Source organism: Giraffa tippelskirchi, chromosome 11 (genome assembly GCF_054371585.1).
Source record: "Giraffa tippelskirchi isolate mGirTip1 chromosome 11, T2T-mGirTip1v1.2.pri, whole genome shotgun sequence".
Classification (NCBI taxonomy): Eukaryota; Metazoa; Chordata; class Mammalia; order Artiodactyla; family Giraffidae; genus Giraffa; species Giraffa tippelskirchi.
In genome coordinates, this window is record NC_137285.1 from 78471602 (window position 1) to 78494998 (window position 23397).

General features: G+C 55.0%; 2 protein-coding genes and 1 long non-coding RNA gene across 3 annotated transcripts in view; 1 reads left to right on the forward strand and 2 right to left on the reverse strand.

Moving 5' to 3' along the window:
• LOC145527776 (uncharacterized) overlaps positions 1–23397 on the forward strand; it is a 681763-nt gene that overhangs the window by 530384 nt on the left and 127982 nt on the right. The window contains exons 70-72 of the long non-coding RNA XR_014069857.1: positions 4095–4206; positions 11731–11842; positions 19365–19476. This is a non-coding gene — a long non-coding RNA (uncharacterized LOC145527776). The remainder of the gene's footprint in view (positions 1–4094; positions 4207–11730; positions 11843–19364; positions 19477–23397) is intronic.
• The window catches only part of LOC145527693 (uncharacterized), a 147333-nt gene that overhangs the window by 1408 nt on the left and 122528 nt on the right, over positions 1–23397 (reverse strand). The window lies entirely within an intron of this gene.
• On the reverse strand, positions 5617–11302 carry LOC145527706 (uncharacterized). Its single transcript, XM_081545766.1, has 3 exons — positions 7845–11302; positions 7133–7445; positions 5617–6875 (listed from the first exon to the last, which is right to left on the reverse strand). Exons 1-3 carry the CDS (start codon positions 8253–8255, stop codon positions 6253–6255), a joined length of 1347 nt encoding a protein of 448 aa, XP_081401892.1. The 5' UTR covers positions 8256–11302; the 3' UTR covers positions 5617–6252.

Here is a 23397-nt window from a genome sequence, read left to right on the forward strand (position 1 = left end):
GCCCACACTCTCCCCATCCCGCCCAGCCTGCTCTCCCCTGGGGTGTGGACACAACTTGTCCACAGGCTTCTGACCCCACATCCGCCTGGGCTTCCTTGAGGGGGACACAGCCCGAGAAACCCGCATCCCCACACACAGGCAAAGGACCCGGTGTTTCCGGGTGGCATGGGAGAGGTGGCCTGGCCCGGCCTGGGGCTCCCCGTGTTACCTTTCTGTTTCTCCGGGCAAAGGGCCAGAGGCCTCTCGGGGGTGTCCTGAGCCAACGTCGACAGGGTGCCCACGCACACTGCCTGTGAGCTCTCCTGAGGCCCCGGCCTCTGGGCAGGGGCAAACAGCAGAACATCTTGGCAGCAAGTGATCCTGCTGGGGGCTCCTCTCCGCTCTGGAGGCCTGGATACCCGGATTGCGGGTTCTGTTGGGTTCTGTTGCCGGCAGGTGACATCATCTCCTGGGGTTCGTGCTGAGGTCCCTTCCCCAAAACTTCCCAAGGGAATCTCTGGGTTTCTGACTGCTCGATCACCCCCCTTAGGCCATGTGCAGGCACAGTGACACCCACACGGCCCAGCCCACAGCCCTGGGGAGGCCTGGGTTCAGCCAGGGCCTGAGCTCCGAGGACCATGCTGCTCTCAGACCAGGCTCCTTCTTCTCATAAGTGGTGTGGCCCTTGACAACCATATGCCCCTCAGGGTTTCCCCAGTCTCTCCATCTGCAGAGTGGGGGTCATTCTCCCATCTGCTTCCTAGGCCTGTCGGCCTACGAGCAGCTCCATGCCTTTCCACCTGGGGCCGATATCACGTGGAGCTCGTGCGCTGAGACTTCAGAAAGAAAGATTCCATCCAGGGCTGGCACAGCACAGAATGGGGCAGAACGAGGCCTGGATGCGCCGTGGTCCCCAGGAAAAGGCACTCCCCCTCCTGACTGTTTTGAGACCCCGCATCCAAGTTGGAGGACCGAAAGGAAGACTCGAAGGTCTCCCTCTCTTATAGAAAAGAGTAGCCAACTTTCTGGTCCTCTGTTTCCATTGAGATTCTGTTGAAGTGTCCCAGCTCGGCTTCTGCGGGTGGCTGAGCTTCTACTGGCTCCCTGCGTTCTTGTCTTTTCCTCTCCAAACCTTCCGTCCTTTTCCCCCTTCTGGGGTGGAAGGGCGCTGTCATTGCTTCTACCTTCGAGACAGATTGAGGAAAAGTCTGGACCATCGACTCCTTTCCTCTCTTTGGTTCCGTGTCTCTCTCTGGCTGTGTCCCTCTCTTTTCCTTTCTCAATTCCGTCTGTGTCTTCCTCTTTCTCTCTCGTGTGTGGATGGATGGATGGATGCTAGGGATGCACATGTATATGATTAGATGAGAGTTATGTTTTAGGGATAGGTTAGAGGGAGAGAAAGGCTTTAGGTCAGAGTTGGTCATGGGGGAAGGGTCAAGGGTGGTGGTGGTGGTTCTTGGAATCTGAGTGCTGTGCATTCTTCGTCTCTTTCCATATGAACCCCTTCTCAGATACACCACTTGCAAGGAGTCTCTCGTGTTCCGTTTCCTATCTTTTGCATTTGTGAATGCTTAGCTTCTCTGTTGTGAAGAGGTTCCATTGGATGGAAACCCAGTGGTGTACTTCGTTTACCTCTTTCCCTTACTTGAAGAGACCCATTTCGACCTCCACCCAGCAAATGGCAAGGAGACTCTGATGTTAAGGAGCCTTTGACCGACGCTTCTTTCTAGCTATCTCATGACATCAGTCTTTAGGGTGAGGTTTTTCCCCGATATTGAGGTGGTATGAGATCAAAACCAATAGCGTTCTTCAGATGTAGCTGTCTGGTTTTCCCATGGACATTGATTGAGGAGGCTTTCCTGTTCCCATTTGGATATTCTCCCCGTCTGTGTCAGAGATGAGTTGACCATGGATGCTGGGGTTTGTTTCTGGACCCTCAACTTTATTCCATCGATCTGGATCTGTGTGTGTTGTTGTATTCCCAATAGCATACTGTCCTGCTGCTGCTGCTGCTGCGGCTAAGTCACTTCAGTCGTGTCTGACTCTGCATGACCCCATGGCCTGCAGCCTACCAGGCTCCTCCGTCCAGGACATTTTCCAGGCAAGAGTACTGGAGTGGGTCGCCATTGCCTTCTCCGATACTCTCCTGAGGATCCTAGTTTGGTCGTCTAATTTCCTTTCACACAACCTTGGATGTCCGTATCGGGGCTTTTTCGTCGGATTGTATTGACAATGTAGGCTCCTTTCTGTTTCCGTACCCCCTTTGCAATTCTTTGTTCGGTGCGAAAATGCATTGGCATTTTGGGAGGAATAGCATGGAAGCTGTGGATTGCCATGTGGGGCTGTGACATGATTTTCCCAATAGGAATTCTTTCAAGCCCTGAGCACAGCTTCTCTTTCCAGTGATTGGTGTGGGCTTGATCTTCCTCCTTCCATCTCTCGCCGTTTTGTGAGAACAGGTCCATCCTTCCCTTCTGGGGTAGATGGACTCGTGGGTATCACTTCAGTGAATGGCATTGGCAGTGGGGGTGATAATTCCCTTCTCATTGGAAGACTTTGCTGTGAGTATTAGAAATGCAAGTGACTTCTCTTCCCCTTCCTCCCTGTCCATGTCTCAGAGCCACCGGGAAACAGAGGCCTCATCCACGGTCACACAGGCCTGAGGGGGTGCAACTAGACTGTTGTTTCTTCAGGCCCTCAGTGCTGGACATCATCCGGGATACTCTGTGTGTGTCTTCCTCCGTCTGGTGTCCCTTCAGACCTTTCCCTAGTTTTCACAGGCTTGTTGTGTTGGCGTTCTTTGTCTGTTTGGAGACACATCCTTGATAAGCTTTGTGTTTCCACTCATTCGTCTCGCGATGTATGACCTGTCTTTTGCTTTTGTCATGAGGTCTTTCCCACAGTAGATATCTTTGATTTTGCAAAGTCCACTGTATTCTCTGGGTTTTTTTTTGTGGACTGCCTTTTAGTTTTGTGTGTGAAGACTCAAAGCACGTGTCCGGTTTCTGCTCATTGTTCTTCTAGATTTGTGACAAGTTTTCATGGAAAGTTTGTCTAGGGATAACTGGAAGTGAACTCGGTGTAAGGTGTCAAGTCTCCATCTCCATTCATGTCATCCCCTGCAGTTTCCAATTCCCTGTTCCTGAGTGGTTTTGGAGACCTTGTGGGAAGGTTGGTTGCATTGGAGTTTGCATTTCCACCTTGATTCGATTCACACTGTTCTGCCCTCAGGGACACTGTCAAGGGGGAGTGAGGAGCAGCCTGCACTTCCAGCAGTGACCACACGGTGGGGCGAGTGCTGCTCTCCCCTCTGGGAGCCCCAGGCCACAGGCATCCCAGTGAGGAGCCAGCTCTGTGCTCAGCTGAAAGGAGTTAGTTAGTCTCTCAGGAGCCTCTGAGCCCTTGCCTTTGGATCACCCAGGGTGGGCATTTACTGGGACAGAAAAAATTGCCCTGAATTCCATGGACGGAAGAGCCTGGCTGTGTAGAGTTCGTGAGTTGCCGTGAATCAGACACAACTGAGGACACAAAAATTCAATAGATTAAAACACTTTTTGGGGGTGGGGGGGAGTGAAAGAGGGTGATGTGGGTTTTTTTGTCTTATATAACAGCCAAGGGAAATCTAGTTTAAACCTAAATTCACATAGATGGGAAAGGTATATCTCTCCGTCACCCTATTTAAAAAAAAAAAAACCTACTAAACTTTTCTGAAAGTTTATTTAGTAGCTTCCTTGAGCAGTTTACTGTGGAGCATTTTTTTTTTTTTTCTGTGACATTGGCCTCATTAAAAAGTACGGTTTGCCTTTACTGGATAATTTTGTTCATTGGTTTCTTAGGGAACCTTGGTAATATTTGAGTTTCCTGGGAAGTATGGTCACATGACCTGGCCCTGGCCAATCGGTGCGTTCCACCTCCCTGGCCACTGTGATTGGCTCCGGGCTGGGGCAGTGCCCAATCGGGGCCCAGGGCCGGGCCTCCCGTTGGAAACCAGGGGAAGACGAGCTCTCGTCCTGCTGGGGTAGGGGAAGGGGTGGGGCCGGGGCAGGTCAGGCTCCAGCAGTGGGAGGGGCTTGAGGTCCGCCTGAGGCAGTTGGTGACGTTCCTGCTCCCCTCAGGGCAGAGCCGCCGGCCTGAGAATGAGGGCGCTGCTGAGCCCAGGGCCTGGGATGGCCCGTTGCTGCTGTGGTCCCAGAGCTCCACCCGAGACCTGAGGGAAGCCGTCTGCCCGTGAGTCCTCTCCCACTTTTCTGTCAGCTTGTTTGAAGCATGCTGGGTTTTCTGCCCAGCTGGCTAAGGGGAGTCCCTGGAAATGCAAGGGTGTGGGTTTTGGCAGACTTCAGGGAAGACATGCCAGATGAGCCTGGGAGACTCCAGGTTAATCTGGATTCAGGAGATATCTCTTCGGGCCAGCTAGTAATTGTAGGATAAGCCTAATGAGCCTTCAGAGGATGAAGAGAGTAACGTGCCAAGGTAGCAATCGATGTCCTCATTCGAGAGGATGAAGCTGGTGCTCAGAGAAGGGGGGAACTTGGCCACAGCAAGGAGGTGTGCACCCAGACAGGACCCCCCAGATCCGGCCATTGGAGCTCAGGGAGGCCACTGGTGTGGCTTGTCCCTGTGGCAGGGGCCGAGGCAGGCAGCCCACCCTGATTCCTGCGGGGGCCTGACTTGGGAAGTGCCATCTGGTAGCTTTGAGACTCACCAAACCAAATTGCACTGGAGAGAGGAGGGACACCTTCCTTCATCCACCCCCCACCCCCGCCGGATTCCCACATACCCTGACCCCTTTCTCTTGATTTCGGAGCCATTTCCAGAGTCCCGCTCATATGACCTCATTCGAAGTGCACTGTGGACGAGCTGCCATCTGCAGCTGCTACCACAGCAGCCAAGGGCTTTAGCTCCCGACTACCTCCCTTCCTTTGGAACTTGGGGGCCCTCTACTCCCCACTTGCACACCACAGACCTTTGCTGAGGATTGTGGGGACCCTCACTCAGTTTGCAGCACGTTGTAGCCATCCCTGTCCTCCCTTGAAACTCAGCTTGTGAGCTCCTTTGGAGCAGCGTGGCCCACCTGGCTGCAACGGAAGACACAGCTGACAGTGAAACAACAGCTTAGATCTGAGAGCCGGAAAGCTCTGTCAAAAGGGACCTCCCTCTTCACACCGTAGAGGTTGTAGGAGCCGCCAGGCTTTCGGAACCAGTGCTGGGGCCAAAATGACTCCACAGCTGTTTTCCTTCCTGGGGAGGGTTCTGGCTCGAGCGGGAATGGCTCAAGTCTCCTAAGGTTCTGAAAGCCCACTGTGTGCAGATTCACGGTACACAGAGAGGAAAAGGTGGAGTCCTACCCTGGAGGTGGTCACAGCTCACGGATGAGCCAGGCAGGCAGGCAGGCAGGGCATGAGAACACCTGAGCTGCCTTCATGAGTGAATGGTGTGGGGGCAGAGGAAGAGAAGCCGGTCTGCTCCCTCGTGTGGTGCCCAGGGCAGGTTGTCCCCAGAGGAAACCCTTACGACGGTGAGGACTATCACTGCTGTTTCCCAAGGGGTTCCGTCGGTGCGTGTCTTCCCCGGAGCGGTCAGGCCGTCTCTCAAGTACACTGGCCATGGGCATTGCCTCTCCTTGGAACTTCCCATGTGTTTCTCTTTTTTATGGAACAGTGATTTTCTAGAGTGGTTCTGGGCCACAAGGATGTTGGGTCATTTTCTAGCCTTCTGTCATGAAGAACGCTTTCCTGGGCATGGGGGTGGTTTGTTGTTCCAGCTCCCTTTCTTGGCTTCTTTTGGGAGCTGGTGCAACAAGAGGAGCTCAGCCTCTGCCTTCTGGCTGAGATGTCACCCTTCAAACAGCAATGCCTGCCTGGAGATAATGATGGCAGTTGCCAAAAGGGCTTCGTTTGGCACATGGTATCTTGAAAGGACGTACACCGTCCTTTCAGCTATCAAAGGCTAGTTCAAATGACATAAAAATGAGAACTCTCCAATGGAGTCTTACAGTAGGTGGAGAGTCCGAAAAACACTCCTTCAGTCATTTCACTGAGAGTCATTGATTGGGGACACCAAGAATATAGGAAGGAATGCAGAAAGAAAAGATGAAATTGTGTTCAGGATCGGGGGGAGGGATGAACAGGGCGTGCTTGCCTTGAATCCAGGCTTTGTTGGGGGGTGGGGCATAAAGATCGAACGGGTCTGAAACTACAAAGTGGTGATGGTAACACAGTATCACCAGAGTTACACAACAGTGATCCCAGATTGCAACAATGATGAAAAAGTTTACTAATCCCAACTTAACCAACAAAAATACAGGAAACCATACAAAAAATAAAACATCACCAGAAAGGTGGAAACAAACCAAATGCAAAGCAGTTCAGGGGAAAGGAACTCCATGTCCCCTGGGGGCAGACCGAGTTGCCGGCATCCACGGTGAGCAGACAGGGATGGAGGCTGCAGAGCCGACCGCTCCCCTGGACGTGGTGTTTCCGGCAAGGGCTCTGGGTCTCTGTCCAGAGCGGGGGCTCTTTCTCCCTGCAGGGCTGGGTGAGTGATCGTGGGCATCTGGGTGTTGCGCGGGAGCCAGGGCAGGCTCTCCCTGCCGAGGCGGTGACTCCTCCTCTGCCTCGGGTTCTCTTGCCAAAGCCCGAGCAGGTAGAGGTGCACGTGGAGGTGGAGGTTCTCGCTGAGGGGGTGGGACATCAGTGCCTGGGGCTGGGGGTCCTGCAGGCACGGAGATCCGATCTGCCCGGTGTGCTGGCCAGTACCCTGCTGGCCTGGTGTCTCTGCGAGGGCAAGTCTCGGTTCTCCATCTGCCCTCGGTGGATCCCTGGGTCCTGCACCTGGAGCCACCACCTCTTTAGGGACAGGTCTGGGAAGTGGAGCCTGGTTCCAGTTGGAGGCCAGTGCTAGAGTTGGGGGAGAAGCAAAGTTTGCCCACAGGCCAGCCTTGGCATGTGCGTACCCCGGGACAGAAACCTTCCAAGAGGTTCCCAAAGAATACCCAGCGTCAGATGTCTTTTTGGACTGAAGTGTGCAAGATGGGGGGCGGGGGGTGTGAGGCCAGCGCTTGCTGCAGGCCCAGCAGCAGCTTTCGGGGACTCGTCCCTGTGTAGCTCAGCACCCCTCCCCACACACTCCCGTGCACCAGCCCCAGCGTCCTCACCTCTGTGCTCTGGCGTGCTGGGCTCCAGGTCCTCCTGGTGCCTCAGAGGCCGGGGTTCTCTGGACTCTGGGTCGGAGCCGGGTGTGCTGAGCTCCGTGGCAGCCTCAGACTGGGCCGCCGGCTGTATCCTGGGCGGTGTCTCGGCAGCAGGCCTTCCCCACCTCCGCGTCTCCCCCGGTGGGGCTGATGCCTCCGTGGGCACGCTGACCTGGAGCCTGCACTGGGCCTCACGGGCGGGCGGGTGGTGCTCCGACCCCTCCCTCTGGGAGCTGGATGGGGTGTCCCCGTCCTCGGCCTCGTCACGTGGGAAGCTCTGCAACGACAGTGACCGTCAGCCAGCCATGCTGGGAGTTTTCCGAGCTGGGCCTGGCCAGTGGAGCCGCTGCTTCTGCCTGCTCAAACTTCTCTTCCCAGAAGGGTCAGAGACGTGTGTCTGCTCAGATCCCCACCCGGGAGGAAAGAGACCCATCTGAGGGTGTGAGGTCAGCCTGGCGGGCCGGCGCTGCCCACACTCTCCCCATCCCGCCCAGCCTGCTCTCCCCTGGGGTGTGGACACAACTTGTCCACAGGCTTCTGACCCCACATCCGCCTGGGCTTCCTTGAGGGGGACACAGCCCGAGAAACCCGCATCCCCACACACAGGCAAAGGACCCGGTGTTTCCGGGTGGCATGGGAGAGGTGGCCTGGCCCGGCCTGGGGCTCCCCGTGTTACCTTTCTGTTTCTCCGGGCAAAGGGCCAGAGGCCTCTCGGGGGTGTCCTGAGCCAACGTCGACAGGGTGCCCACGCACACTGCCTGTGAGCTCTCCTGAGGCCCCGGCCTCTGGGCAGGGGCAAACAGCAGAACATCTTGGCAGCAAGTGATCTGGCTGGGGGCTCCTCTCCGCTCTGGAGGCCTGGATACCCGGATTGCGGGTTCTGTTGGGTTCTGTTGCCGGCAGGTGACATCATCTCCTGGGGTTCGTGCTGAGGTCCCTTCCCCAAAACTTCCCAAGGGAATCTCTGGGTTTCTGACTGCTCGATCACCCCCCTTAGGCCATGTGCAGGCACAGTGACACCCACACGGCCCAGCCCACAGCCCTGGGGAGGCCTGGGTTCAGCCAGGGCCTGAGCTCCGAGGACCATGCTGCTCTCAGACCAGGCTCCTTCTTCTCATAAGTGGTGTGGCCCTTGACAACCATATGCCCCTCAGGGTTTCCCCAGTCTCTCCATCTGCAGAGTGGGGGTCATTCTCCCATCTGCTTCCTAGGCCTGTCGGCCTACGAGCAGCTCCATGCCTTTCCACCTGGGGCCGATATCACGTGGAGCTCGTGCGCTGAGACTTCAGAAAGAAAGATTCCATCCAGGGCTGGCACAGCACAGAATGGGGCAGAACGAGGCCTGGATGCGCCGTGGTACCCAGGAAAAGGCACTCCCCCTCCTGACTGTTTTGAGACCCCGCATCCAAGTTGGAGGACCGAAAGGAAGACTCGAAGGTCTCCCTCTCTTATAGAAAAGAGTAGCCAACTTTCTGGTCCTCTGTTTCCATTGAGATTCTGTTGAAGTGTCCCAGCTCGGCTTCTGCGGGTGGCTGAGCTTCTACTGGCTCCCTGCGTTCTTGTCTTTTCCTCTCCAAACCTTCCGTCCTTTTCCCCCTTCTGGGGTGGAAGGGCGCTGTCATTGCTTCTACCTTCGAGACAGATTGAGGAAAAGTCTGGACCATCGACTCCTTTCCTCTCTTTCGTTCCGTGTCTCTCTCTGGCTGTGTCCCTCTCTTTTCCTTTCTCAATTCCGTCTGTGTCTTCCTCTTTCTCTCTCGTGTGTGGATGGATGGATGGATGCTAGGGATGCACATGTATATGATTAGATGAGGGTTATGTTTTAGGGATAGGTTAGAGGGAGAGAAAGGCTTTAGGTCAGAGTTGGTCATGGGGGAAGGGTCAAGGGTGGTGGTGGTGTTTCTTGGAATCTGAGTGCTGTGCATTCTTCGTCTCTTTCCATATGAACCCCTTCTCAGATACACCACTTGCAAGGAGTCTCTCGTGTTCCGTTTCCTATCTTTTGCATTTGTGAATGCTTAGCTTCTCTGTTGTGAAGAGGTTCCATTGGATGGAAACCCAGTGGTGTACTTCGTTTACCTCTTTCCCTTACTTGAAGAGACCCATTTCGACCTCCGCCCAGCAAATGGCAAGGAGACTCTGATGTTAAGGAGCCTTTGACCTACGCTTCTTTCTAGCTATCTCATGACATCAGTCTTTAGGGTGAGGTTTTTCCCCGATATTGAGGTGGTATGAGATCAAAACCAATAGCGTTCTTCAGATGTAGCTGTCTGGTTTTCCCATGGACATTGATTGAAGAGGCTTTCCTGTTCCCATTTGGATATTCTCCCCGTCTGTGTCAGAGATGAGTTGACCATGGATGCTGGGGTTTGTTTCTGGACCCTCAACTTTATTCCATCGATCTGGATCTGTGTGTGTTGTTGTATTCCCAATAGCATACTGTCCTGCTGCTGCTGCTGCTGCGGCTAAGTCACTTCAGTCGTGTCTGACTCTGCATGACCCCATGGCCTGCAGCCTACCAGGCTCCTCCGTCCAGGACATTTTCCAGGCAAGAGTACTGGAGTGGGTCGCCATTGCCTTCTCCGATACTCTCCTGAGGATCCTAGTTTGGTCGTCTAATTTCCTTTCACACAACCTTGGATGTCCGTATCGGGGCTTTTTCGTCGGATTGTATTGACAATGTAGGCTCCTTTCTGTTTCCGTACCCCCTTTGCAATTCTTTGTTCGGTGCGAAAATGCATTGGCATTTTGGGAGGAATAGCATGGAAGCTGTGGATTGCCATGTGGGGCTGTGACATGATTTTCCCAATAGGAATTCTTTCAAGCCCTGAGCACAGCTTCTCTTTCCAGTGATTGGTGTGGGCTTGATCTTCCTCCTTCCATCTCTCGCCGTTTTGTGAGAACAGGTCCATCCTTCCCTTCTGGGGTAGATGGACTCGTGGGTATCACTTCAGTGAATGGCATTGGCAGTGGGGGTGATAATTCCCTTCTCATTGGAAGACTTTGCTGTGAGTATTAGAAATGCAAGTGACTTCTCTTCCCCTTCCTCCCTGTCCATGTCTCAGAGCCACCGGGAAACAGAGGCCTCATCCACGGTCACACAGGCCTGAGGGGGTGCAACTAGACTGTTGTTTCTTCAGGCCCTCAGTGCTGGACATCATCCGGGATACTCTGTGTGTGTCTTCCTCCGTCTGGTGTCCCTTCAGACCTTTCCCTAGTTTTCACAGGCTTGTTGTGTTGGCGTTCTTTGTCTGTTTGGAGACACATCCTTGATAAGCTTTGTGTTTCCACTCATTCGTCTCGCGATGTATGACCTGTCTTTTGCTTTTGTCATGAGGTCTTTCCCACAGTAGATATCTTTGATTTTGCAAAGTCCACTGTATTCTCTGGGTTTTTTTTTTGTGGACTGCCTTTTAGTTTTGTGTGTGAAGACTCAAAGCACGTGTCCGGTTTCTGCTCATTGTTCTTCTAGATTTGTGACAAGTTTTCATGGAAAGTTTGTCTAGGGATAACTGGAAGTGAACTCGGTGTAAGGTGTCAAGTCTCCATCTCCATTCATGTCATCCCCTGCAGTTTCCAATTCCCTGTTCCTGAGTGGTTTTGGAGACCTTGTGGGAAGGTTGGTTGCATTGGAGTTTGCATTTCCACCTTGATTCGATTCACACTGTTCTGCCCTCAGGGACACTGTCAAGGGGGAGTGAGGAGCAGCCTGCACTTCCAGCAGTGACCACACGGTGGGGCGAGTGCTGCTCTCCCCTCTGGGAGCCCCAGGCCACAGGCATCCCAGTGAGGAGCCAGCTCTGTGCTCAGCTGAAAGGAGTTAGTTAGTCTCTCAGGAGCCTCTGAGCCCTTGCCTTTGGATCACCCAGGGTGGGCATTTACTGGGACAGAAAAAATTGCCCTGAATTCCATGGACGGAAGAGCCTGGCTGTGTAGAGTTCGTGAGTTGCCGTGAATCAGACACAACTGAGGACACAAAAATTCAATAGATTAAAACACTTTTTGGGGGTGGGGGGGAGTGAAAGAGGGTGATGTGGGTTTTTTTGTCTTATATAACAGCCAAGGGAAATCTAGTTTAAACCTAAATTCACATAGATGGGAAAGGTATATCTCTCCGTCACCCTATTTAAAAAAAAAAAACCTACTAAACTTTTCTGAAAGTTTATTTAGTAGCTTCCTTGAGCAGTTTACTGTGGAGCATTTTTTTTTTTTTTCTGTGACATTGGCCTCATTAAAAAGTACGGTTTGCCTTTACTGGATAATTTTGTTCATTGGTTTCTTAGGGAACCTTGGTAATATTTGAGTTTCCTGGGGAGTATGGTCACATGACCTGGCCCTGGCCAATCGGTGCGTTCCACCTCCCTGGCCACTGTGATTGGCTCCGGGCTGGGGCAGTGCCCAATCGGGGCCCAGGTCCGGGCCTCCCGTTGGAAACCAGGGGAAGACGAGCTCTCGTCCTGCTGGGGTAGGGGAAGGGGTGGGGCCGGGGCAGGTCAGGCTCCAGCAGTGGGAGGGGCTTGAGGTCCGCCTGCGGCAGTTGGTGACGTTCCTGCTCCCCTCAGGGCAGAGCCGCCGGCCTGAGAATGAGGGCGCTGCTGAGCCCAGGGCCTGGGATGGCCCGTTGCTGCTGTGGTCCCAGAGCTCCACCCGAGACCTGAGGGAAGCCGTCTGCCCGTGAGTCCTCTCCCACTTGTCTGTCAGCTTGTTTGAAGCATGCTGGGTTTTCTGCCCAGCTGGCTAAGGGGAGTCCCTGGAAATGCAAGGGTGTGGGTTTTGGCAGACTTCAGGGAAGACATGCCAGATGAGCCTGGGAGACTCCAGGTTAATCTGGATTCAGGAGATATCTCTTCGGGCCAGCTAGTAATTGTAGGATAAGCCTAATGAGCCTTCAGAGGATGAAGAGAGTAACGTGCCAAGGTAGCAATCGATGTCCTCATTCGAGAGGATGAAGCTGGTGCTCAGAGAAGGGGGGAACTTGGCCACAGCAAGGAGGTGTGCACCCAGACAGGACCCCCCAGATCCGGCCATTGGAGCTCAGGGAGGCCACTGGTGTGGCTTGTCCCTGTGGCAGGGGCCGAGGCAGGCAGCCCACCCTGATTCCTGCGGGGGCCTGACTTGGGAAGTGCCATCTGGTAGCTTTGAGACTCACCAAACCAAATTGCACTGGAGAGAGGAGGGACACCTTCCTTCATCCACCCCCCACCCCCGCCGGATTCCCACATACCCTGACCCCTTTCTCTTGATTTCGGAGCCATTTCCAGAGTCCCGCTCATATGACCTCATTCGAAGTGCACTGTGGACGAGCTGCCATCTGCAGCTGCTACCACAGCAGCCAAGGGCTTTAGCTCCCGACTACCTCCCTTCCTTTGGAACTTGGGGGCCCTCTACTCCCCACTTGCACACCACAGACCTTTGCTGAGGATTGTGGGGACCCTCACTCAGTTTGCAGCACGTTGTAGCCATCCCTGTCCTCCCTTGAAACTCAGCTTGTGAGCTCCTTTGGAGCAGCGTGGCCCACCTGGCTGCAACGGAAGACACAGCTGACAGTGAAACAACAGCTTAGATCTGAGAGCCGGAAAGCTCTGTCAAAAGGGACCTCCCTCTTCACACCGTAGAGGCTGTAGGAGCCGCCAGGCTTTCGGAACCAGTGCTGGGGCCAAAATGACTCCACAGCTGTTTTCCTTCCTGGGGAGGGTTCTGGCTCGAGCGGGAATGGCTCAAGTCTCCTAAGGTTCTGAAAGCCCACTGTGTGCAGATTCACGGTACACAGAGAGGAAAAGGTGGAGTCCTACCCTGGAGGTGGTCACAGCTCACGGATGAGCCAGGCAGGCAGGCAGGCAGGGCATGAGAACACCTGAGCTGCCTTCATGAGTGAACGGTGTGGGGGCAGAGGAAGAGAAGCCGGTCTGCTCCCTCGTGTGGTGCCCAGGGCAGGTTGTCCCCAGAGGAAACCCTTACGACGGTGAGGACTATCACTGCTGTTTCCCAAGGGGTTCCGTCGGTGCGTGTCTTCCCCGGAGCGGTCAGGCCGTCTCTCAAGTACACTGGCCATGGGCATTGCCTCTCCTTGGAACTTCCCATGTGTTTCTCTTTTTTATGGAACAGTGATTTTCTAGAGTGGTTCTGGGCCACAAGGATGTTGGGTCATTTTCTAGCCTTCTGTCATGAAGAACGCTTTCCTGGGCATGGGGGTGGTTTGTTGTTCCAGCTCCCTTTCTTGGCTTCTTTTGGGAGCTGGTGCAACAAGAGGAGCTCAGCCTCTGCCTTCTGGCTGAGATGTCACCCTTCAAACAGCAATGCCTGCCTGGAGATAATGATGGCAGTTGCCAAAAGGGCTTCGTTTGGCACATGGTATCTTGAAAGGACGTACACCGTCCTTTCAGCTATCAAAGGCTAGTTCAAATGACATAAAAATGAGAACTCTCCAATGGAGTCTTACAGTAGGTGGAGAGTCCGAAAAACACTCTTTCAGTCATTTCACTGAGAGTCATTGATTGGGGACACCAAGAATATAGGAAGGAATGCAGAAAGAAAAGATGAAATTGTGTTCAGGATCGGGGGGAGGGATGAACAGGGCGTGCTTGCCTTGAATCCAGGCTTTGTTGGGGGGTGGGGCATAAAGATCGAACGGGTCTGAAACTACAAAGTGGTGATGGTAACACAGTATCACCAGAGTTACACAACAGTGATCCCAGATTGCAACAATGATGAAAAAGTTTACTAATCCCAACTTAACCAACAAAAATACAGGAAACCATACAAAAAATAAAACATCACCAGAAAGGTGGAAACAAACCAAATGCAAAGCAGTTCAGGGGAAAGGAACTCCATGTCCCCTGGGGGCAGACCGAGTTGCCGGCATCCACGGTGAGCAGACAGGGATGGAGGCTGCAGAGCCGACCGCTCCCCTGGACGTGGTGTTTCCGGCAAGGGCTCTGGGTCTCTGTCCAGAGCGGGGGCTCTTTCTCCCTGCAGGGCTGGGTGAGTGATCGTGGGCATCTGGGTGTTGCGCGGGAGCCAGGGCAGGCTCTCCCTGCCGAGGCGGTGACTCCTCCTCTGCCTCGGGTTCTCTTGCCAAAGCCCGAGCAGGTAGAGGTGCACGTGGAGGTGGAGGTTCTCGCTGAGGGGGTGGGACATCAGTGCCTGGGGCTGGGGGTCCTGCAGGCACGGAGATCCGATCTGCCCGGTGTGCTGGCCAGTACCCAGCTGGCCTGGTGTCTCTGCGAGGGCAAGTCTCGGTTCTCCATCTGCCCTCGGTGGATCCCTGGGTCCTGCACCTGGAGCCACCACCTCTTTAGGGACAGGTCTGGGAAGTGGAGCCTGGTTCCAGTTGGAGGCCAGTGCTAGAGTTGGGGGAGAAGCAAGGTTTGCCCACAGGCCAGCCTTGGCATGTGCGTACCCCGGGACAGAAACCTTCCAAGAGGTTCCCAAAGAATACCCAGCGTCAGATGTCTTTTGGGACTGAAGTGTGCAAGATGGGGGGCGGGGGGTGTGAGGCCAGCGCTTGCTGCAGGCCCAGCAGCAGCTTTCGGGGACTCGTCCCTGTGTAGCTCAGCACCCCTCCCCACACACTCCCGTGCACCAGCCCCAGCGTCCTCACCTCTGTGCTCTGGCGTGCTGGGCTCCAGGTCCTCCTGGTGCCTCAGAGGCCGGGGTTCTCTGGACTCTGGGTCGGAGCCGGGTGTGCTGAGCTCCGTGGCAGCCTCAGACTGGGCCGCCGGCTGTATCCTGGGCGGTGTCTCGGCAGCAGGCCTTCCCCACCTCCGCGTCTCCCCCGGTGGGGCTGATGCCTCCGTGGGCACGCTGACCTGGAGCCTGCACTGGGCCTCACGGGCGGGCGGGTGGTGCTCCGACCCCTCCCTCTGAGAGCTGGATGGGGTGTCCCCGTCCTCGGCCTCATCACGTGGGAAGCTCTGCAACGACAGTGACCGTCAGCCAGCCATGCTGGGAGTTTTCCGAGCTGGGCCTGGCCAGTGGAGCCGCTGCTTCTGCCTGCTCGAACTTCTCTTCCCAGAAGGGTCAGAGACGTGTGTCTGCTCAGATCCCCACCCGGGAGGAAAGAGACCCATCTGAGGGTGTGAGGCAGCCTGGCGGGCCGGCGCTGCCCACACTCTCCCCATCCCGCCCAGCCTGCTCTCCCCTGGGGTGTGGACACAACTTGTCCACAGGCTTCTGACCCCACATCCGCCTGGGCTTCCTTGAGGGGGACACAGCCCGAGAAACCCGCATCCCCACACACAGGCAAAGGACCCGGTGTTTCCGGGTGGCATGGGAGAGTTGGCCTGGCCCGGCCTGTGGCTGCCCGTGTTACCTTTCTGTTTCTCCGGGCAAAGGGCCAGAGGCCTCTCGGGGGTGTCCTGAGCCAACGTCGACAGGGTGCCCACGCACACTGCCTGTGAGCTCTCCTGAGGCCCCGGCCTCTGGGCAGGGGCAAACAGCAGAACATCTTGGCAGCAAGTGATCTGGCTGGGGGCTCCTCTCCGCTCTGGAGGCCTGGATGCCCGGATTGCGGGTTCTGTTGGGTTCTGTTGCCGGCAGGTGACATCATCTCCTGGGGTTCGTGCTGAGGTCCCTTCCTCAAAACTTCCCAAGGGAATCTCTGGGTTTCTGACTGCTCGATCACCCCCCTTAGGCCATGTGCAGGCACAGTGACACCCACACGGCCCAGCCCACAGCCCTGGGGAGGCCTGGGTTCAGCCAGGGCCTGAGCTCCGAGGACCATGCTGCTCTCAGACCAGGCTCCTTCTTCTCATATGTGGTGTGGCCCTTGACAACCATATGCCCCTCAGGGTTTCCCCAGTCTCTCCATCTGCAGAGTGGGGGTCATTCTCCCATCTGCTTCCTAGGCCTGTCGGCCTACGAGCAGCTCCATGCCTTTCCACCTGGGGCCGATATCACGTGGAGCTCGTGCGCTGAGACTTCAGAAAGAAAGATTCCATCCAGGGCTGGCACAGCACAGAATGGGGCAGAACGAGGCCTGGATGCGCCGTGGTACCCAGGAAAAGGCACTCCCCCTCCTGACTGTTTTGAGACCCCGCATCCAAGTTGGAGGACCGAAAGGAAGACTCGAAGGTCTCCCTCTCTTATAGAAAAGAGTAGCCAACTTTCTGGTCCTCTGTTTCCATTGAGATTCTGTTGAAGTGTCCCAGCTCGGCTTCTGCGGGTGGCTGAGCTTCTACTGGCTCCCTGCGTTCTTGTCTTTTCCTCTCCAAACCTTCCGTCCTTTTCCCCCTTCTGGGGTGGAAGGGCGCTGTCATTGCTTCTACCTTCGAGACAGATTGAGGAAAAGTCTGGACCATCGACTCCTTTCCTCTCTTTGGTTCCGTGTCTCTCTCTGGCTGTGTCCCTCTCTTTTCCTTTCTCAATTCCGTCTGTGTCTTCCTCTTTCTCTCTCGTGTGTGGATGGATGGATGGATGCTAGGGATGCACATGTATATGATTACATGAGGGTTATGTTTTAGGGATAGGTTAGAGGGAGAGAAAGGCTTTAGGTCAGAGTTGGTCATGGGGGAAGGGTCAAGGGTGGTGGTGGTGTTTCTTGGAATCTGAGTGCTGTGCATTCTTCGTCTCTTTCCATATGAACCCCTTCTCAGATACACCACTTGCAAGGAGTCTCTCGTGTTCCGTTTCCTATCTTTTGCATTTGTGAATGCTTAGCTTCTCTGTTGTGAAGAGGTTCCATTGGATGGAAACCCAGTGGTGTACTTCGTTTACCTCTTTCCCTTACTTGAAGAGACCCATTTCGACCTCCGCCCAGCAAATGGCAAGGAGACTCTGATGTTAAGGAGCCTTTGACCTACGCTTCTTTCTAGCTATCTCATGACATCAGTCTTTAGGGTGAGGTTTTTCCCCGATATTGAGGTGGTATGAGATCAAAACCAATAGCGTTCTTCAGATGTAGCTGTCTGGTTTTCCCATGGACATTGATTGAAGAGGCTTTCCTGTTCCCATTTGGATATTCTCCCCGTCTGTGTCAGAGATGAGTTGACCATGGATGCTGGGGTTTGTTTCTGGACCCTCAACTTTATTCCATCGATCTGGATCTGTGTGTGTTGTTGTATTCCCAATAGCATACTGTCCTGCTGCTGCTGCTGCTGCGGCTAAGTCACTTCAGTCGTGTCTGACTCTGCATGACCCCATGGCCTGCAGCCTACCAGGCTCCTCCGTCCAGGACATTTTCCAGGCAAGAGTACTGGAGTGGGTCGCCATTGCCTTCTCCGATACTCTCCTGAGGATCCTAGTTTGGTCGTCTAATTTCCTTTCACACAACCTTGGATGTCCGTATCGGGGCTTTTTCGTCGGATTGTATTGACAATGTAGGCTCCTTTCTGTTTCCGTACCCCCTTTGCAATTCTTTGTTCGGTGCGAAAATGCATTGGCATTTTGGGAGGAATAGCATGGAAGCTGTGGATTGCCATGTGGGGCTGTGACATGATTTTCCCAATAGGAATTCTTTCAAGCCCTGAGCACAGCTTCTCTTTCCAGTGATTGGTGTGGGCTTGATCTTCCTCCTTCCATCTCTCGCCGTTTTGTGAGAACAGGTCCATCCTTCCCTTCTGGGGTAGATGGACTCGTGGGTATCACTTCAGTGAATGGCATTGTCAGTGGGGGTGATAATTCCCTTCTCATTGGAAGACTTTGCTGTGAGTATTAGAAATGCAAGTGACTTCTCTTCCCCTTCCTCCCTGTCCATGTCTCAGAGCCACCGGGAAACAGAGGCCTCATCCACGGTCACACAGGCCTGAGGGGGTGCAACTAGACTGTTGTTTCTTCAGGCCCTCAGTGCTGGACATCATCCGGGATACTCTGTGTGTGTCTTCCTCCGTCTGGTGTCCCTTCAGACCTTTCCCTAGTTTTCACAGGCTTGTTGTGTTGGCGTTCTTTGTCTGTTTGGAGACACATCCTTGATAAGCTTTGTGTTTCCACTCATTCGTCTCGCGATGTATGACCTGTCTTTTGCTTTTGTCATGAGGTCTTTCCCACAGTAGATATCTTTGATTTTGCAAAGTCCACTGTATTCTCTGGGGTTTTTTTTGTGGACTGCCTTTTAGTTTTGTGTGTGAAGACTCAAAGCACGTGTCCGGTTTCTGCTCATTGTTCTTCTAGATTTGTGACAAGTTTTCATGGAAAGTTTGTCTAGGGATAACTGGAAGTGAACTCGGTGTAAGGTGTCCAGTCTCCATCTCCATTCATGTCATCCCCTGCAGTTTCCAATTCCCTGTTCCTGAGTGGTTTTGGAGACCTTGTGGGAAGGTTGGTTGCATTGGAGTTTGCATTTCCACCTTGATTCGATTCACACTGTTCTGCCCTCAGGGACACTGTCAAGGGGGAGTGAGGAGCAGCCTGCACTTCCAGCAGTGACCACACGGTGGGGCGAGTGCTGCTCTCCCCTCTGGGAGCCCCAGGCCACAGGCATCCCAGTGAGGAGCCAGCTCTGTGCTCAGCTGAAAGGAGTTAGTTAGTCTCTCAGGAGCCTCTGAGCCCTTGCCTTTGGATCACCCAGGGTGGGCATTTACTGGGACAGAAAAAATTGCCCTGAATTCCATGGACGGAAGAGCCTGGCTGTGTAGAGTTCGTGAGTTGCCGTGAATCAGACACAACTGAGGACACAAAAATTCAATAGATTAAAACACTTTTTGGGGGTGGGGGGGAGTGAAAGAGGGTGATGTGGGTTTTTTTGTCTTATATAACAGCCAAGGGAAATCTAGTTTAAACCTAAATTCACATAGATGGGAAAGGTATATCTCTCCGTCACCCTATTTAAAAAAAAAAAACCTACTAAACTTTTCTGAAAGTTTATTTAGTAGCTTCCTTGAGCAGTTTACTGTGGAGCATTTTTTTTTTTTTTCTGTGACATTGGCCTCATTAAAAAGTACGGTTTGCCTTTACTGGATAATTTTGTTCATTGGTTTCTTAGGGAACCTTGGTAATATTTGAGTTTCCTGGGGAGTATGGTCACATGACCTGGCCCTGGCCAATCGGTGCGTTCCACCTCCCTGGCCACTGTGATTGGCTCCGGGCTGGGGCAGTGCCCAATCGGGGCCCAGGGCCGGGCCTCCCGTTGGAAACCAGGGGAAGACGAGCTCTCGTCCTGCTGGGGTAGGGGAAGGGGTGGGGCCGGGGCAGGTCAGGCTCCAGCAGTGGGAGGGGCTTGAGGTCCGCCTGCGGCAGTTGGTGACGTTCCTGCTCCCCTCAGGGCAGAGCCGCCGGCCTGAGAATGAGGGCGCTGCTGAGCCCAGGGCCTGGGATGGCCCGTTGCTGCTGTGGTCCCAGAGCTCCACCCGAGACCTGAGGGAAGCCGTCTGCCCGTGAGTCCTCTCCCACTTTTCTGTCAGCTTGTTTGAAGCATGCTGGGTTTTCTGCCCAGCTGGCTAAGGGGAGTCCCTGGAAATGCAAGGGTGTGGGTTTTGGCAGACTTCAGGGAAGACATGCCAGATGAGGCTGGGAGACTCCAGGTTAATCTGGATTCAGGAGATATCTCTTCGGGCCAGCTAGTAATTGTAGGATAAGCCTAATGAGCCTTCAGAGGATGAAGAGAGTAACGTGCCAAGGTAGCAATCGATGTCCTCATTCGAGAGGATGAAGCTGGTGCTCAGAGAAGGGGGGAACTTGGCCACAGCAAGGAGGTGTGCACCCAGACAGGACCCCCCAGATCCGGCCATTGGAGCTCAGGGAGGCCACTGGTGTGGCTTGTCCCTGTGGCAGGGGCCGAGGCAGGCAGCCCACCCTGATTCCTGCGGGGGCCTGACTTGGGAAGTGCCATCTGGTAGCTTTGAGACTCACCAAACCAAATTGCACTGGAGAGAGGAGGGACACCTTCCTTCATCCACCCCCCACCCCCGCCGGATTCCCACATACCCTGACCCCTTTCTCTTGATTTCGGAGCCATTTCCAGAGTCCCGCTCATATGACCTCATTCGAAGTGCACTGTGGACGAGCTGCCATCTGCAGCTGCTACCACAGCAGCCAAGGGCTTTAGCTCCCGACTACCTCCCTTCCTTTGGAACTTGGGGGCCCTCTACTCCCCACTTGCACACCACAGACCTTTGCTGAGGATTGTGGGGACCCTCACTCAGTTTGCAGCACGTTGTAGCCATCCCTGTCCTCCCTTGAAACTCAGCTTGTGAGCTCCTTTGGAGCAGCGTGGCCCACCTGGCTGCAACGGAAGACACAGCTGACAGTGAAACAACAGCTTAGATCTGAGAGCCGGAAAGCTCTGTCAAAAGGGACCTCCCTCTTCACACCGTAGAGGCTGTAGGAGCCGCCAGGCTTTCGGAACCAGTGCTGGGGCCAAAATGACTCCACAGCTGTTTTCCTTCCTGGGGAGGGTTCTGGCTCGAGCGGGAATGGCTCAAGTCTCCTAAGGTTCTGAAAGCCCACTGTGTGCAGATTCACGGTACACAGAGAGGAAAAGGTGGAGTCCTACCCTGGAGGTGGTCACAGCTCACGGATGAGCCAGGCAGGCAGGCAGGCAGGGCATGAGAACACCTGAGCTGCCTTCATGAGTGAATGGTGTGGGGGCAGAGGAAGAGAAGCCGGTCTGCTCCCTCGTGTGGTGCCCAGGGCAGGTTGTCCCCAGAGGAAACCCTTACGACGGTGAGGACTATCACTGCTGTTTCCCAAGGGGTTCCGTCGGTGCGTGTCTTCCCCGGAGCGGTCAGGCCGTCTCTCAAGTACACTGGCCATGGGCATTGCCTCTCCTTGGAACTTCCCATGTGTTTCTCTTTTTTATGGAACAGTGATTTTCTAGAGTGGTTCTGGGCCACAAGGATGTTGGGTCATTTTCTAGCCTTCTGTCATGAAGAACGCTTTCCTGGGCATGGGGGTGGTTTGTTGTTCCAGCTCCCTTTCTTGGCTTCTTTTGGGAGCTGGTGCAACAAGAGGAGCTCAGCCTCTGCCTTCTGGCTGAGATGTCACCCTTCAAACAGCAATGCCTGCCTGGAGATAATGATGGCAGTTGCCAAAAGGGCTTCGTTTGGCACATGGTATCTTGAAAGGACGTACACCGTCCTTTCAGCTATCAAAGGCTAGTTCAAATGACATAAAAATGAGAACTCTCCAATGGAGTCTTACAGTAGGTGGAGAGTCCGAAAAACACTCCTTCAGTCATTTCACTGAGAGTCATTGATTGGGGACACCAAGAATATAGGAAGGAATGCAGAAAGAAAAGATGAAATTGTGTTCAGGATCGGGGGGAGGGATGAACAGGGCGTGCTTGCCTTGAATCCAGGCTTTGTTGGGGGGTGGGGCATAAAGATCGAACGGGTCTGAAACTACAAAGTGGTGATGGTAACACAGTATCACCAGAGTTACACAACAGTGATCCCAGATTGCAACAATGATGAAAAAGTTTACTAATCCCAACTTAACCAACAAAAATACAGGAAACCATACAAAAAATAAAACATCACCAGAAAGGTGGAAACAAACCAAATGCAAAGCAGTTCAGGGGAAAGGAACTCCATGTCCCCTGGGGGCAGACCGAGTTGCCGGCATCCACGGTGAGCAGACAGGGATGGAGGCTGCAGAGCCGACCGCTCCCCTGGACGTGGTGTTTCCGGCAAGGGCTCTGGGTCTCTGTCCAGAGCGGGGGCTCTTTCTCCCTGCAGGGCTGGGTGAGTGATCGTGGGCATCTGGGTGTTGCGCGGGAGCCAGGGCAGGCTCTCCCTGCCGAGGCGGTGACTCCTCCTCTGCCTCGGGTTCTCTTGCCAAAGCCCGAGCAGGTAGAGGTGCACGTGGAGGTGGAGGTTCTCGCTGAGGGGGTGGGACATCAGTGCCTGGGGCTGGGGGTCCTGCAGGCACGGAGATCCGATCTGCCCGGTGTGCTGGCCAGTACCCAGCTGGCCTGGTGTCTCTGCGAGGGCAAGTCTCGGTTCTCCATCTGCCCTCGGTGGATCCCTGGGTCCTGCACCTGGAGCCACCACCTCTTTAGGGACAGGTCTGGGAAGTGGAGCCTGGTTCCAGTTGGAGGCCAGTGCTAGAGTTGGGGGAGAAGCAAGGTTTGCCCACAGGCCAGCCTTGGCATGTGCGTACCCCGGGACAGAAACCTTCCAAGAGGTTCCCAAAGAATACCCAGCGTCAGATGTCTTTTGGGACTGAAGTGTGCAAGATGGGGGGCGGGGGGTGTGAGGCCAGCGCTTGCTGCAGGCCCAGCAGCAGCTTTCGGGGACTCGTCCCTGTGTAGCTCAGCACCCCTCCCCACACACTCCCGTGCACCAGCCCCAGCGTCCTCACCTCTGTGCTCTGGCGTGCTGGGCTCCAGGTCCTCCTGGTGCCTCAGAGGCCGGGGTTCTCTGGACTCTGGGTCGGAGCCGGGTGTGCTGAGCTCCGTGGCAGCCTCAGACTGGGCCGCCGGCTGTATCCTGGGCGGTGTCTCGGCAGCAGGCCTTCCCCACCTCCGCGTCTCCCCCGGTGGGGCTGATGCCTCCGTGGGCACGCTGACCTGGAGCCTGCACTGGGCCTCACGGGCGGGCGGGTGGTGCTCCGACCCCTCCCTCTGAGAGCTGGATGGGGTGTCCCCGTCCTCGGCCTCATCACGTGGGAAGCTCTGCAACGACAGTGACCGTCAGCCAGCCATGCTGGGAGTTTTCCGAGCTGGGCCTGGCCAGTGGAGCCGCTGCTTCTGCCTGCTCGAACTTCTCTTCCCAGAAGGGTCAGAGACGTGTGTCTGCTCAGATCCCCACCCGGGAGGAAAGAGACCCATCTGAGGGTGTGAGGTCAGCCTGGCGGGCCGGCGCTGCCCACACTCTCCCCATCCCGCCCAGCCTGCTCTCCCCTGGGGTGTGGACACAACTTGTCCACAGGCTTCTGACCCCACATCCGCCTGGGCTTCCTTGAGGGGGACACAGCCCGAGAAACCCGCATCCCCACACACAGGCAAAGGACCCGGTGTTTCCGGGTGGCATGGGAGAGTTGGCCTGGCCCGGCCTGGGGCTGCCCGTGTTACCTTTCTGTTTCTCCGGGCAAAGGGCCAGAGGCCTCTCGGGGGTGTCCTGAGCCAACGTCGACAGGGTGCCCACGCACACTGCCTGTGAGCTCTCCTGAGGCCCCGGCCTCTGGGCAGGGGCAAACAGCAGAACATCTTGGCAGCAAGTGATCTGGCTGGGGGCTCCTCTCCGCTCTGGAGGCCTGGATGCCCGGATTGCGGGTTCTGTTGGGTTCTGTTGCCGGCAGGTGACATCATCTCCTGGGGTTCGTGCTGAGGTCCCTTCCCCAAAACTTCCCAAGGG

Bases quoted from the DNA above. Each gene is read 5' to 3' on its own strand.
- LOC145527706 (XM_081545766.1), bottom strand. From the start codon at position 8,255: ATGGTCCTCGGAGCTCAGGCCCTGGCTGAACCCAGGCCTCCCCAGGGC. The intron at 7,446-7,844 runs GTAACACGGGGA...CTGTCGTTGCAG, and splicing joins TTGCCCGGAGAAACAGAAAG to AGCTTCCCACGTGACGAGGC. The intron at 6,876-7,132 runs GTGAGGACGCTG...CCCCAACTCTAG, and splicing joins CAGCACGCCAGAGCACAGAG to CACTGGCCTCCAACTGGAAC.